Raw genomic sequence first — 12,966 nt, 5'->3', positions numbered from 1 at the left:
TGACAAAAACAAAAAGGTGAACCCCCCCCCCCACACACACACACACACAAAACACGAGGTTGTGCTCTCCCGCGTGCCTGGTCTAGCTCATCTCGTGCCTCCTTCAGGTGAGCCTTCCCCCGGTCTCACTTGCAGCGAGGTATATCCGCGCCCTCCCACGGGCCAAGCACAGACCGTTTAGTGATATGACAGGGCAGGCACGTCACGGGTCAAGCACGTGTGCTAACGGGCTGGTCCGTAAGATTCGGCCCATATGGCCAGCAATAGTGATTACTCATGCTCATGAGACATGAGTAAAACAGGCTCCATTTGGATATAGTGAGCAATATGGGATAGGGAGATAAGCGGAAATTCATAGTTGATCCCGAGCTCATATGCTCTCATGAAAAATAAATTCAAAAAAATAAACAAATATAATAGAAAAATTCTGAAAATTTCGGATCATTTACATAAAAGATGCTCGTGCGTGTTAGGTACATGCAAAATTTCATATAGAATGACATTCCAGGGGCTTTAGACAAAAAACACAATGCTCCAAAGAAATAGGCATTTCGAAACACTGACTTCATTTTTTCTTTAGAGCTTCTCGGGTGTCATTTCTTGATGAAATTTTACATACACTTAGAACACTCCAGCATCTTTGGCACCAATTTTTTTCTTCAGATTTATCGATTCTATTTATTCTTTCAATTTTATTGTTCACGCGAGAACATATGAGCTCGGGTGGAGAAATGTCGTTTCAAGAAATAAAGTATCTTTCTATACAAAAGTTGTTGGGATTCTGACATTTTGATCGGTACACTCTGCACTGTACTAACAGTCTGATTTGCTGATATCTTTTATTGGCCTTAGGTGCTCAAAGTCGAAACTAGCAGAAGCCTCACTCTCTTCTCCCCAGGATGGTGGTGTCTAGTGGCCAAGACGGAGGGGACTGGCAAGAGCTAGGGCTCCCTATGATCCCAAATTTGTGCACGTATGTGATTGTTTTGCGCTTTTAACCTTTTGTATTTTATGAAAAATACATGTATTAATGTAATTTGGCTCCTTTTGTCAAAAGTTCGAGTCATTTGATTCTTGGCTTTGCCACTGGCAGCGTTCCACCTTTGGCCAAGCTCCATCTCACCAACCACATAACATGTGAGCTCCTCCCCTACGCGACTCTCTGCCCTAAGCAGTGGACGTCCATCCGCTTGAAACTCCACGCCTGCCTTTATACACTGCAATCCTCTTGAAGGTGCCTATGTTCAAGACGCATGTCGACCGTTCGACAAAATCTTAGTGTACAAATGTTTTGATTGGATTATGACTCCTCACTACACACAACGGATGGTTGCTGAACTGCTGAGAAGAGAAGTGCATGAACACATTACTCCCCTAGGCCCTAGAGCTCATGACCATACCTTGCTAGCTACTCCTAGAAGGCAGCAGTTTGCCAACAGGTAGAATAGTGAGTCTAGTACCAGCAGGTAATGCAAATATCGAAATGATTGTTTAACATTCTTATTCTTGCTATTATATCAAACATATATATAATATAAGTACCATACCTCAACAGGGCTGCACTGTTAGGACGGATCTTCTCATTTCAGGAGCTAAAATTTATTCTGATGCCGCTTTCAATTGTTCGAAGATTCCAGGACTTGTACATGGAACAACAACTACTGGAGTTGGAGTGTTTCTCTGTTTTTTGCAGGATCAAGCTGAGGTCAATGTGCAAATTCAAGTTTCCACCCAAAACACAAGCACGCCTCTTCAAGCTGAAGCCCTTGCTTTTCTTCTTGCAGCTAAAACTGCTCACAGGCTTCACATTAATAGGCCTACTTTCCCCACTGATTGTCTCTCCTTGGCAAAAGCGGCAGCAGAAAGAAGTGTTTTGGCTGATTCTACCCCTTGGTCCATCAGGAAATATCTTGCTGAATTTTTCTCTCTTACTAAAGATCTCCAAGCGCATGTGTTTCATATATCAAGAGAGATTAATAGCATAGCTCACAATGTGGCTCATCAGGTTCTTAGATGTTCTATAGAACCTGACATTAGTTGTTTTGCTTCAGCTCATTCACATAGGACATGCCCTGTAGTTTCCCTCCTTTCCAATATCAATTTTTAGGGCTATGTACTTCCCGCTGTAAGATGTTATTGAGCTGAATAAAAATGTTGGCGCTTTGTGCGCCTTTCTCTGTTCAAAAAAAATCATTTCTTTGTTGCTTAATTAGAATCTTTCTCTTGAATTGCATAAGATATTACTTAGTTCTTTCGAATGGACACGTAATAGATCTTGATTGGCAATGGAGACGTCAAATATTCCTCACATAGCTCATGTGGATGGAACGCAAGTAACAAGGTTTCCCCGGCTCTAGCAAGGGAGGGATGATGACAATGGCGCGCCTTCGGCTCACTCCAATGCTTGTAGTCGTCACTAGGTACGGTGGTCCACGGACCTGGTTGTAATTTTTATTACCTATGGTGTTCTTTGTACTGTCATGATTGTGAATGAATAGGTTAGAAGTTTCTCAAAAATAAAAATAATATTCATATGATAACTACATGAAAATGTATCAAATCATTGCCACTGCCATAACGACATTACATTTTAGACTTACCATCTCGGTGTGTGGGATTGGGATGACGCAATTATTCTCATATATTTTTATTGTTTTGTAAGTAATATGGATTAGAAAGAAACCTTAGTGACATGTTTTTTTATAAGAAACATGCTGAAACTATCATTGCTTCCATTAGTTCTAGGTTCTCAACCTTCAAATATATTTTGTGACCAAACATGCATACATGCTTTCTTATTTGACCATGTTTCATATTCTTTGGCATTGATGGGATTCTTGCTGATCGCTCAATTGCAAGAAGGAACATTTACCTGTTCTCAACGATCCTAAAACATCTCAATAACTATTTCAACGAATGGATGTTATGCTTCCAGTATATGTTGACCTTGATTGCCTTACATGAATCGATGTTATGCTTCCAGTATAATGTTGCAAACCTCCTCAAAATGTTTGTTTGCATTCCATTCCCACAATCTCCTGACTTTAGTAGCAACATTCCATTCACATAATTGCAACATGTTGAGTCCATAATTGCAGTGTTTTGCATGCTCCGCTGATTAGTTTTATGTATACTATGTTTTCAAACATGCGATGAGGAATAGAAAGAATCCAGTCTTCATGTTTGGAGATAGTATTAAATATTGGCTACACCAAGATATAAGGTACAGTGTGTGTTGCAGCTACTCTTTGTATATTGACCACGGTTTTGATGCATTTACTCTTTGTATATTGTGTACCATTTCAGTTATCCCAAAGTGGGAACCTGTAGTGTTGCAGAAATTTACTCTTCACTCATAGTTACATTGAAAATTAACAATGATGGATGATGCATGCACAAAGAATATATATAGGACAATACACGTCAGGATATAATTCAGCGTCGCAGGATTGCACAAGATTATGTCTAGTTACACCGATGAAAAGCTGATTGACTAGGACCCTGCAAATAAAAAATCTGAATGACTAGGACATTGGGCGAGCACATCGGAATGGACATCAGAATATCAATTTGAAGCTAATACATCATTTGTTCCTTACCTCACGCAAAAACTTCTGTCTGCATAGTGGACTGATTTTACTTACAATATACCGCTCAAGAAGCCCCTACAAAATGATGAACAATTCGGTAAGTGTCCTCCAGATGATACTAGTAACACAAGTTAACTGTCAACTGAGGGCATAAGTTACCAGAATCCAGAGGGCGCATTTTCCTTTTTCCTGCATCGAACAATCAACCAAAAAGCAGAAATCATTCCAAGGCCATGTCCAATGTTAAACACTAGGATGTAACTATTGAATAAAAGCAATATTGGCCCAGATATCCGCGCCGAGGCGAGGGTCGGAAACGGGAGAGCCTGCCTTGCCCCTGGTACTGGTATATATTTCTGAATATCATTGGGTACTCTTTTTGTAACGAAATTGGTAATACTTCTTACAGCTGGACAGTTTGATTTCCCACTATGGGCCTAGAATTATGGGTTGTTGTCAAAGAACCTCTTATCACGATAAACTCTTCTTGCCCAAATTTTAGGGTGCCAGGAACCTTTTATTCGTATACACAATTAGGGAACTGTAAACCCCTCGATTTGAAAGTTTTCTTATACCTATTGTATTACTGTACTAAGTAATAACACTTGTTAGTATATCATTTACAAGACTAGTTTGCATGACATACGACAATAAGCAACTAAGGCCAGACGCTCTGAATGAAGACTACCTTAGGTCTTGAATTTTCTACCTTTTTATATATATTCTATGGGATACAGGGAGTCCTGAATTCTTTTTCTATTTCACTTCCGTGACATTTGTTTTAGTTCATTAATCTATCTTTTATTTCTAAGGGAATGTACAGCCCTGTAAGTTTGCTACTTCAGCTATTCAATACAAATACACTGTTGAACAACAACCTCACCAATCAACTTAACAATAAGCAGAATAATAATAATCAAAAGTATGTTTCTGGAATGGAACTTTTTTTGGAGAACATGTTTCTACGCAGAAACTAATACTGTGCAATTAAGTTCATTCCTAACACTCAATACCAATAGCTGTGCAATATCTGTGTTTCACAATTCATCTCAGTCATACCATTGACCAGCATATCAAAAGGAATAAACATATGGATCAGTTGTAAAGAAGGGGGCAGTGAAAGTCGCCCACTATTTTGCACAAATAGTATAATATTAACTGTAATGGCGGCTATAGCTATTTAAAAATTAGATAACAAGTTAAATAAGAAACTTCTGTAAATTCTTACTTTTTTGGTCCTACAAAGGCATTGGTGATGTCATCAGCCGTTGGATTCCCGGTGAATTCAGCTAGCAAATCATATTTTTCTCCATTAGGTTCATCAACCCTTCGAAAAATCTCGTATTTATTTGGATAAGCCATCCTGTATCAATAATTCAACCAAACTGTAATGACTGAAATTTATCTAACTGTCAGCACCATTAGCAGAAGTATGATACTTTGGAGAACAAAAGTAAGAGAGATAACCTTAAAGCGCCCATGATAGGATAAAATGTACCAGCATAGAAGAGAAGCCGGAAAGAATAACAAGTCTCAAATGATGCAGCATACTGAAGCCTCACATCTCTTCCCATTGTCTTCAACATGAAAACCAAGAAACAGCTGAATACTAGCTGTCATGCTATGATTAAGTGGAACGTATATGGAGCACTTACTTGCATTACGCCACTTGATGCAGGCATATCCTGTAAATGTAAATTTCAGGGACATTAAGGTTTGCTATGACGATGCCAAGAAACAATTTTTCACCGTGTTGGATTTTTATTTCTAGAACACTCCTTCCTAGATTAGATTAGGCCCAAGGATTATATGAGCAAAGAAACACAAACCATTTTTAGTTCCAATGAGATTTCCTAAGAGCAACAAAAGAGATAATAGAAACTACACTAATTTCAAAAATAAACAGGTCCAGGATATAAAGCAAAAATCTCTTAGAGACATGTCATGTGTGTGTGTGTGTGTGTGTGAGAGAGAGAGAGAGAGAGAGAGAAAGAGAGAGAGAGTTAGTATGCACCCAACCTTCAGGCGAGGATTTACAAGAATCACAGGTCTGTCACCAGCAGCATCAGTCATAGCTCTCATATCCTGCAAAACTCTAATATGATACTACAGATCGAGAAGGGTATATACTCTATAACTAGGAAAAAATACTAAGACACAGAATCTTTACATCAATTATGCAGTTTCCAACAGCATTCTGGGGAGCAATGAGAACAAACATGTCATCTTCCTTATCAACCTCACTAGCACCTGTAATCGAATTAAACATACTAGTATACTTAAAAATAAACAGAAACAGCAGAAAACAATAAAATGCACGACCAAAAAGAAATAGCAGAAAACAATAAAAGGCACGACCAATAACAGGCAAAGCTACAGCCAAGGACAAGATGATCTGCCGTCTCTGGACTCTGGAGCATTGCCACACAGCAGGCAGAGCATGCTGCAAAACCCCTTGTCAAAAGCCTACCTGCCATGAGAATGCGCCAACGCAGCAGCAGCCACATGAAAAACCTGCATTTTCCTTCAGTCTTCGCCTTTCAGATGGCGTCTGGGTGGACATCCACCAGAGAGAAAGAGCCCTGGAATTGGAGGGAGTAGGCCGAGGCCGCGGAGTAAGACCCATCCACCTACAATCTCCATGCAACCGAGTCCTGCACGGTGGGCTGAAGGGAGACACCAACGAGAAGTACCCAGAGTTGAGCGAACTCCTGGACCTGATGTTCCATGGATATACCCTGAAGGGCCAAGCCCAGCTGTTGTCCTGAAGCGCCCTGAAGACTGAGATGCCTTTGCGCTTAATAAGCAGGAAGAGGTTTGGGTGAACTCCCTTGGCACCCGACCACTAAGCCAGCGAGATGTCCAGAATTTGGCCTTGTGTCCATCCCCAATGGAAATTGAGACCGAGGATGCAAACAGCTCCTGGTCAACCGCACTGTTAGACGAAGGCGTCCCCACCCAAGGCTTCTCCGAGTCCATCCAGTCAAACCACAACCATCTGAGGCACAGCGCCGTGCTGAACTTCTCAATATCCTTGACACCGAGCCCACCGAGGCACTTAGGCCTGCACATCTGCGCCCAGCTGACTAAGCAATGCCCACCATTGCAAGCATCTTGAGGGGGGAGTTGAGCATACGGTTTAATGGTTGTGTGTGTGTGTGTGTGTGTGTGTGAGACATAATGGTTGTGTGTGTGTGTGTGTGCTGTGGTGTTTGGCTCATAAGGCCCATTTAGAGTTCATACATGTATAGCAATGAGAGTAGTAAAAAATAGAAGAATCCACAAAATTTCCACGATAACTAACACTTAATTTCATTTTCAATATTCTTCTGATGAAACTAAGTAGCCACCATTTATTTTATTCAATGCTATTGAACGTATTAATTTAGTGGATGACGAACCTACTGCTCCAATATTGATGAAGGCACCCATCGCCCCATAGTCACCCCAGTCCATGAATTCCAATATTTTTCTGGTTCCAGCAAGCTGAAGTGGAATACCAGCAAATGCGCCTTGCCCCATGGAGCCTTGAACACAGACCTGATAAGAAGTCAGCAGTCTCATGTTGTGTCATCAAAAAAGGGAGTGGGCAGGTGGAGGTATATGGATGAATACCGAATGTAAGCACCTTGACACGCTTTCCGTCATCAGCAAAGGTAAGAGATAAATCTCTTACAAGCTCCATGAGGGTTCCTATACGATAAACATCCTGAAGATAAAAAAGGTTTGATTGACAGTTTACGCCAGCAAAAAAGATATGTAAGCTTGTGTGCTCTTACCATTTCAGGGTTAAGCTCCGGAATATTGATATCTATCTGCATGTTTGAGCAAAAGTAGACAGTAATCAAGAAAAAATGTTTTCCCAGAAAGCACATGAAGCAAAAAAAAAAGGTGAAAGGACTACAAGGTTCAGTCACAATGATTAATCCCAAGTACATATTATTCCCTCTAGGTTAAATATGCAATAGAAAGAGAAAAGTACTCAAATTGCCTCAGTGAATAGTTTAGTCAGTGAGTTCTGATTTCAATCTTCAATTGAGATTTGAAATAAATTTAAACGTAAAGTGGCAACCTGCAACCGAGTCTTTTTATCTTCAATAGCACGCTTTGTAGCTTGTATCACATCATCGTAAAAGTATTTCCTGATCTCTCTGGAGTGTGGAATGTTATTTAATCTCGTTGGAATTCCACGCCACTCCTAGCAGAAAGCATTTAGACATACATTAATAGAAAAGATCTAAGTGGACACACTTCACTTCAAGATCTCACACGTAGAATAAAATGGCTAACTATATTACACATACCTTTTTCGAAGCTGTTGTGTCTGGTGGTTTTCCTGTTCAATGAAGAGTTTGAGCAAACAATGAGAATTGGGAAAGCCGGCATAGTAAAAAAAGAAGCTAAAAGCTTTGCCTGATTATACTAATGAAGAGGAGAACGTAATTAAAAATCAACTCCCCATAGTCATTTAGAAATCCTGGGCATGGCTAAGCTGCAAAATCTTCATATGGATTGTAATCCAAAGGAGACGTTGGATCTTTCATCATAAAGCAAGGAGAGGTCTGCAACATAATGAGATATGCATTTGCTGCCGGCTTTCAGAAGATTTCAGTCACTTATTGGTGGGGTATTCAGTGGTCAACTTAATTTGGGCTGAAGCCCTATCATGATTCAACCGCAAGTTAACCCGCAGGGTTCCTTTTTGTGGCCGGCCTAGTTTGGTAACTCGCCTTTTGGTCGATGTTTATTTTCTCTGTTTGGGTCCTATTGTTTTCTCTTGTGGTCATGCCATTCGTCGCATTGTAAAAGTATTACCATCTTTCTCTCTAATATATACATGCAACTCTCTTGCATGGTCTCGCTAAATAAACGATATATACCGATTCTTGACATATTAGCTAAAACTGATAGCATATTATGGTTATTTTAAAATAACATTAGCACATTCTAAAAGAAGGCATATTAGCTCAAAGTGATATGCAAAAATATTAAAGAAATGCAGCTTCGAAATAACGTGAAATGGGCTGTTCTTAAGCAAACGGAGAGACCGGTTGATCTAGTGGAGTTACATGATAGTGGTTGTGAATGACAGTAGAAGAATGGAAGAAGACATTAGTGGGGAACTTTATTATTGCTCTGACCGTTTGTCTTGGCCAACTTTTTTTCTGAAGCATTCGTACATATCTTCTGTAACATGGACTCTATTTCATGAAAAATGACTTCCACTGGGCGATTTCCATCAATCTACATTGCAGGTTGAAGGAACAAAGGTTACTTCTGATTTACTATCTGGATCACTGCTATGATAGTAGCTAGAAATACACGAGAACCTGGTTAAGCAAATCTGAGTATGTCGGAATAACAGCTTCAGAATTTTGTTTGTAAGTCTCAAGGCGTGATTTAACCTGCAGAAGAAAGAAGGCTCTTATGGTTCAGAATGTTTCATGGAAGCGATGCCAGCATTATGCAATCACAATGTCATAAAGAAAAGGGAGGAAGGGGGTACGGTAAGTAATGGAAAGTTTTGCATCCTGTCAGTTTAATTGTATAATTCATTTTTGTATTCTGTAAATGACAGTAAAATTTTAAACAGCACAATATTTTTCCCCTGCCGTGTCTTAAAAGTTTACGAAAAGCACTGAGAATGTAGAGCTAGCTGAAAGAGGGGGATTAAGTGATGTAAAAAGACCTAAAAATATTAATAATACAATCGAAGTCAAACCTAGATATGCAACACTTCGAGCTTAAGATAGCCAAAGCATACATAATATTTTTTCCTCTAGAGTAAGCAGGAGCGTATCAGAAGAGAAGTTATAGTACAGATCAGGAACAATAGGAAAAATAATTACTTACCAGCTGTGGCCTACAATAAATAAACACAGATAGTAACAAACAGAACATAATTACAACCAAGTTTCTAAGCAACCTGCACCTGCCAAACTCTTTGATGTTCAAATCTAGGTCCAAGCTAGTGATGACAGAACAAAAGGAATTTGCACAAATCGAATTCTTAAATGCAGCCCCAAGCTCTCAAACTAGCATATTATATTTAACAAGATAGATACATCTATAGACCTTACCAAGGATGACAAAACAAGTAAAAGATTACTTAAGCGGACAACAACAGAAACCTTTTCAAATGTATCATCAGAGCGTGTAGTAAGCCTGGCAGATATCTCCTCATTCTCTGGGGGGAAGTTCTTTACATGGTAAATTTTGCCCGTCACAGGATCCAGTCTTCTTCCAACACATCTATCGATTAGATTGTCATCAGGAACCTGAATTTAGAAACAAAATGAAACACAAGAGGTCAAAGATATCTGTGGTATACAGTGTTTGGGATTGACATCAGGAACCTGAACTTGAAAACAAAATGAAACACAAGAGATCAAAGACATTCTGTAAGAGCAAGGGAAGCAAAATGCGTAGTATTTGATTTCAAGATACAAATACTGAAGTTGACACAAATAAGAATCAGATTAAGTTCAAAAAAAGAAGAAGAATCAGACTATTATGAACCACACTGATTCAGAAAACACACAGCTAAGTGTATAATTGCTATCAGTTTGAATGTCACACGCCAACAAACTTGATATGAATTCCCACTAAATGAATTCGTAAAGAATCTTATTTACAGTTGCACAAGGGCAGACCTGATCAATTTGCTTAATTATTAAATCTATTCTCAGTCACTAGCTTCCCTTTTGTCACAACCAAAGTTACTGGATTCACCATAATGTACGTCTAGGGTATAATTTGACCTGGTTATGACCCCTAATCTGCGGTGTGGTATTCTTGTGCAGCTTTGAAGGAAAAGTATCGTACTGTGTGCACAGCCCTGTAACAACCTGGACATACCACATTCTGGGAGAATATTGCGACAGCCATATTATACTACTCCGTCCGATCCGAATTAATTGACGCAGCCTCTATACAATGCAGATGGACATTGTATAAAGACTGCATCAATTAATTCAGATCGGAGGGAGTAGCAAATTTAATTCATAAAACTAATAACAAGTTGGAGAATCAGAATTCATGAAATTGAAGTACCGTGATGAAGCTCGTTCAAACATCCTTTCTTTCTAAACATTTTGATTTATCAGAATGGGAACAAAATGTAACACTACATAAGGATGCCTATTGAGATAAGCATGATCGACAAGGTCGCAACGCAATATATTAAGATGTTATAATCAAAAGTTGAAAGAATATGAAGGATGTGTCAGTGTCAATTGATAGTAAATGCCATAAATGGTCAAAAATGACTATTTCCAATACAACAAGTATATGCGGTCTTAAAATGGTAAAAAAATGGCTTACTTCCAGTAAAATGAATATATCTGGTCTTATTTTCATACTTTCAAGACTTTGTGCTTGAGCATAACTCCTTGGGTACCCATCAAGAAGCCACCCTCTTTCTCGCACGTCAGGCTGTGATAGTCGTGATACAACCATCTATATGAAATAACAACCACCATTAGCTAACAGAATTCTACCAACTACAAAGAACCTCTGAGAATCGAACCGCATACATCTGTCACGACTTGATCCGGGACAAGCATGCCACTGTCCATATATTCTTTTGCTTTCTTGCCTATATCTGTGCCAGAAGACACTTCAGCCCGTAGAAGATCCCCAGTTGATATATGAACCAAACCATACTAGAAGAAATTAAAAAGAAAGAGTTTTAGAACAGAGCAGGCTATTGATCAATAAACATGTTTACAGCCAAAACTAGAGTTAAACAATAAATCCGTTCAAAGCTGATTAATCTGCCAACTACTTTCAGATACATGCATATCCTTCAGCAAGAGTCTTTCTCCACAATTCAGATTTGCATCAGGCTGTTATTAACACCGACGACATATGCATTTTTGGGCGCAGACAAAATAGGAAGAACCCCAAGCAATGGTTTTCTGCTTTTTACCTTCTCGACAATCATGCGGCACTGCGTCCCCTTGCCCGACGCGGGCGCCCCGGAGATCATCACCTTCAGCGGCGCCTCCGCCCGCGCCGGCGCCGCCCCCTCCGCTGCCCGGCATGGCAGGAGCAAGCCCTGCCAGAACCCCATGGGAAGCGTATGAATCATAGCGATGTGCTATCGCGACCACGACGACACGGATTTAAGTAGTGCGGAGCAAGCCATAATGTACGAACCCTGGGCTTGGGGGCGGCGGAGGAGGAGACAGCCTGGGCGGTGGATGCCGGGGGAGAGCGGCGGGAGAGCGACCCCGAGAGGAGGCGGGCGGCGCCGGGGCCGCGGTGGATCGCCGTCCCGGCGATAGGAGGGGTCGTCGTGGCGGTGGCCGCCGGGGAGGATGCCGCCATCGTCGTGGCGGAAGAGGGCCAGTGTGTGTGGAGGGAAAACGGAGAGAGCAGGATTGGAGTCGCGCGGCTTCAGAGTTGAGACGCGTCGCCACCCGACTCCCCACCCCCAGTCGCCAGCGGTGGGTCCTGCCCATCTCGCAGCTCAGCGCTGTTGCGCGAACTCCTTTTTTTTTCCATAAACAAAGAAGCAAACCGAAAAGACTTCTACACGTGCGCAGGGACCGGCACCTGCACCACCACATCTCACGCATCACCACCTCTCAACATTGAGCAGGCGCCTGGTCGAAGGAGGGACCGGCGCCGAAGCCGCGGAGGTCGAAGACGAGAGCGTGGCGAGTGCGGCCATTTGGTGGCGCCAAAGCTCCGAGAAGCCGTGGAGGACGAGCACCACCCGAACGGCTGCGGGGCCCTGCTCGGCCACAGGGAGGGACATGCCGTTCACGCCGGTGTTCTAGCGGGCCGCACGGCGCCGGACTCCTCCATGCTCGCCGCATCGCCCCCGCCCTCTTCTCGTATATCAAATTAAATCTACCTTGATCGAAGGAGTTGGCCCACATGAACAAGTGGCAGTTTTTTATTGGCCCTGCACAATATTTCCTGCTGGGAGCCGTGTAGATGAGCCGAACCCCGAGCAAATGCACAGAGGGATCGATCGGGATCGCATGCACTGGGCTGGCACAGTTACTTGATCTGGTTTTAGAAACCTTCTAGCAGTTCTATCTAGTTTTATGGATTTTGGGAACCTTCCAGAAGGTTCTCTGAACCGGGTTTTTTTATTTGTGTTTTCTTATTCGTTTTTTCCCTTTTCTGTGAGGTATCGAGGTCTGCCAAGGGCACTATAGGGGAGCTGCATGAGGATGCTCCACCAGAGCTGCAGCCAAACCTCGAAACCACGCTAGGGGCTTAGGCAGTAGAGGCCTCCGTACACGCCACCAGCGCAACCCCATCTAGGCAGCGCCCAGGGGATCAGACTGATGCACAGTCCACCCGCCCGATCAAATCTGGGCAGAGCCCCGACCATGGATAAAGCCACAAGGCGAGGACC

At 41.8% G+C, this 12,966-nt stretch overlaps 1 protein-coding gene across 2 annotated transcripts; it reads right to left on the bottom strand.

The window, feature by feature from the left end:
- Positions 1–3,364: 3,364 nt before the first annotated feature.
- On the bottom strand, positions 3,365–12,023 carry LOC125516283 (probable adenylate kinase 5, chloroplastic). Of its 2 annotated transcripts, none has more exons than XM_048681763.1 (20): positions 11,751–12,023; positions 11,521–11,649; positions 11,126–11,254; positions 10,914–11,048; positions 9,722–9,868; positions 8,921–8,995; positions 8,732–8,834; positions 7,895–7,926; positions 7,663–7,788; positions 7,370–7,405; positions 7,219–7,299; positions 6,992–7,130; positions 5,761–5,840; positions 5,610–5,675; positions 5,246–5,275; positions 5,058–5,167; positions 4,819–4,953; positions 3,750–3,779; positions 3,600–3,665; positions 3,365–3,516 (listed from the first exon to the last, which is right to left on the bottom strand). In XM_048681763.1, the coding sequence occupies exons 1-19, from the start codon at positions 11,919–11,921 to the stop codon at positions 3,641–3,643; spliced, it is 1,779 nt and encodes a 592-aa protein (XP_048537720.1). In that variant the 5' UTR covers positions 11,922–12,023; the 3' UTR covers positions 3,365–3,516; positions 3,600–3,640. The 2 variants fall into 2 exon arrangements, with proteins under 2 accessions (XP_048537720.1, XP_048537719.1); XM_048681762.1 differs by having other exon boundaries at positions 3,365–3,501.
- Positions 12,024–12,966: the final 943 nt, after the last annotated feature.

This window comes from Triticum urartu, chromosome 6 (assembly GCF_003073215.2).
Source record: "Triticum urartu cultivar G1812 chromosome 6, Tu2.1, whole genome shotgun sequence".
In the NCBI taxonomy this organism is placed as follows: Eukaryota; Viridiplantae; Streptophyta; class Magnoliopsida; order Poales; family Poaceae; genus Triticum; species Triticum urartu.
The sequence above is the reverse complement of the archived record's forward strand: the minus strand, read 5'-3'. Positions and strand labels throughout refer to the sequence as shown.

What these genes read in the sequence shown, in the direction of transcription:
- LOC125516283 (XM_048681763.1), bottom strand. Translation starts at nt 11,921, where the DNA reads ATGGCGGCATCCTCCCCGGCGGCCACCGCCACGACGACCCCTCCTATC. An exon ending in GCCGCATGATTGTCGAGAAG is followed by an intron (nt 11,255 to 11,520) that starts GTAAAAAGCAGA and finishes AATTTCTTCTAG; the next exon opens with TATGGTTTGGTTCATATATC. An exon ending in GCCTTTGTAGGACCAAAAAA is followed by an intron (nt 3,780 to 4,818) that starts GTAAGAATTTAC and finishes TGTTCGATGCAG; the next exon opens with GAAAAAGGAAAATGCGCCCT.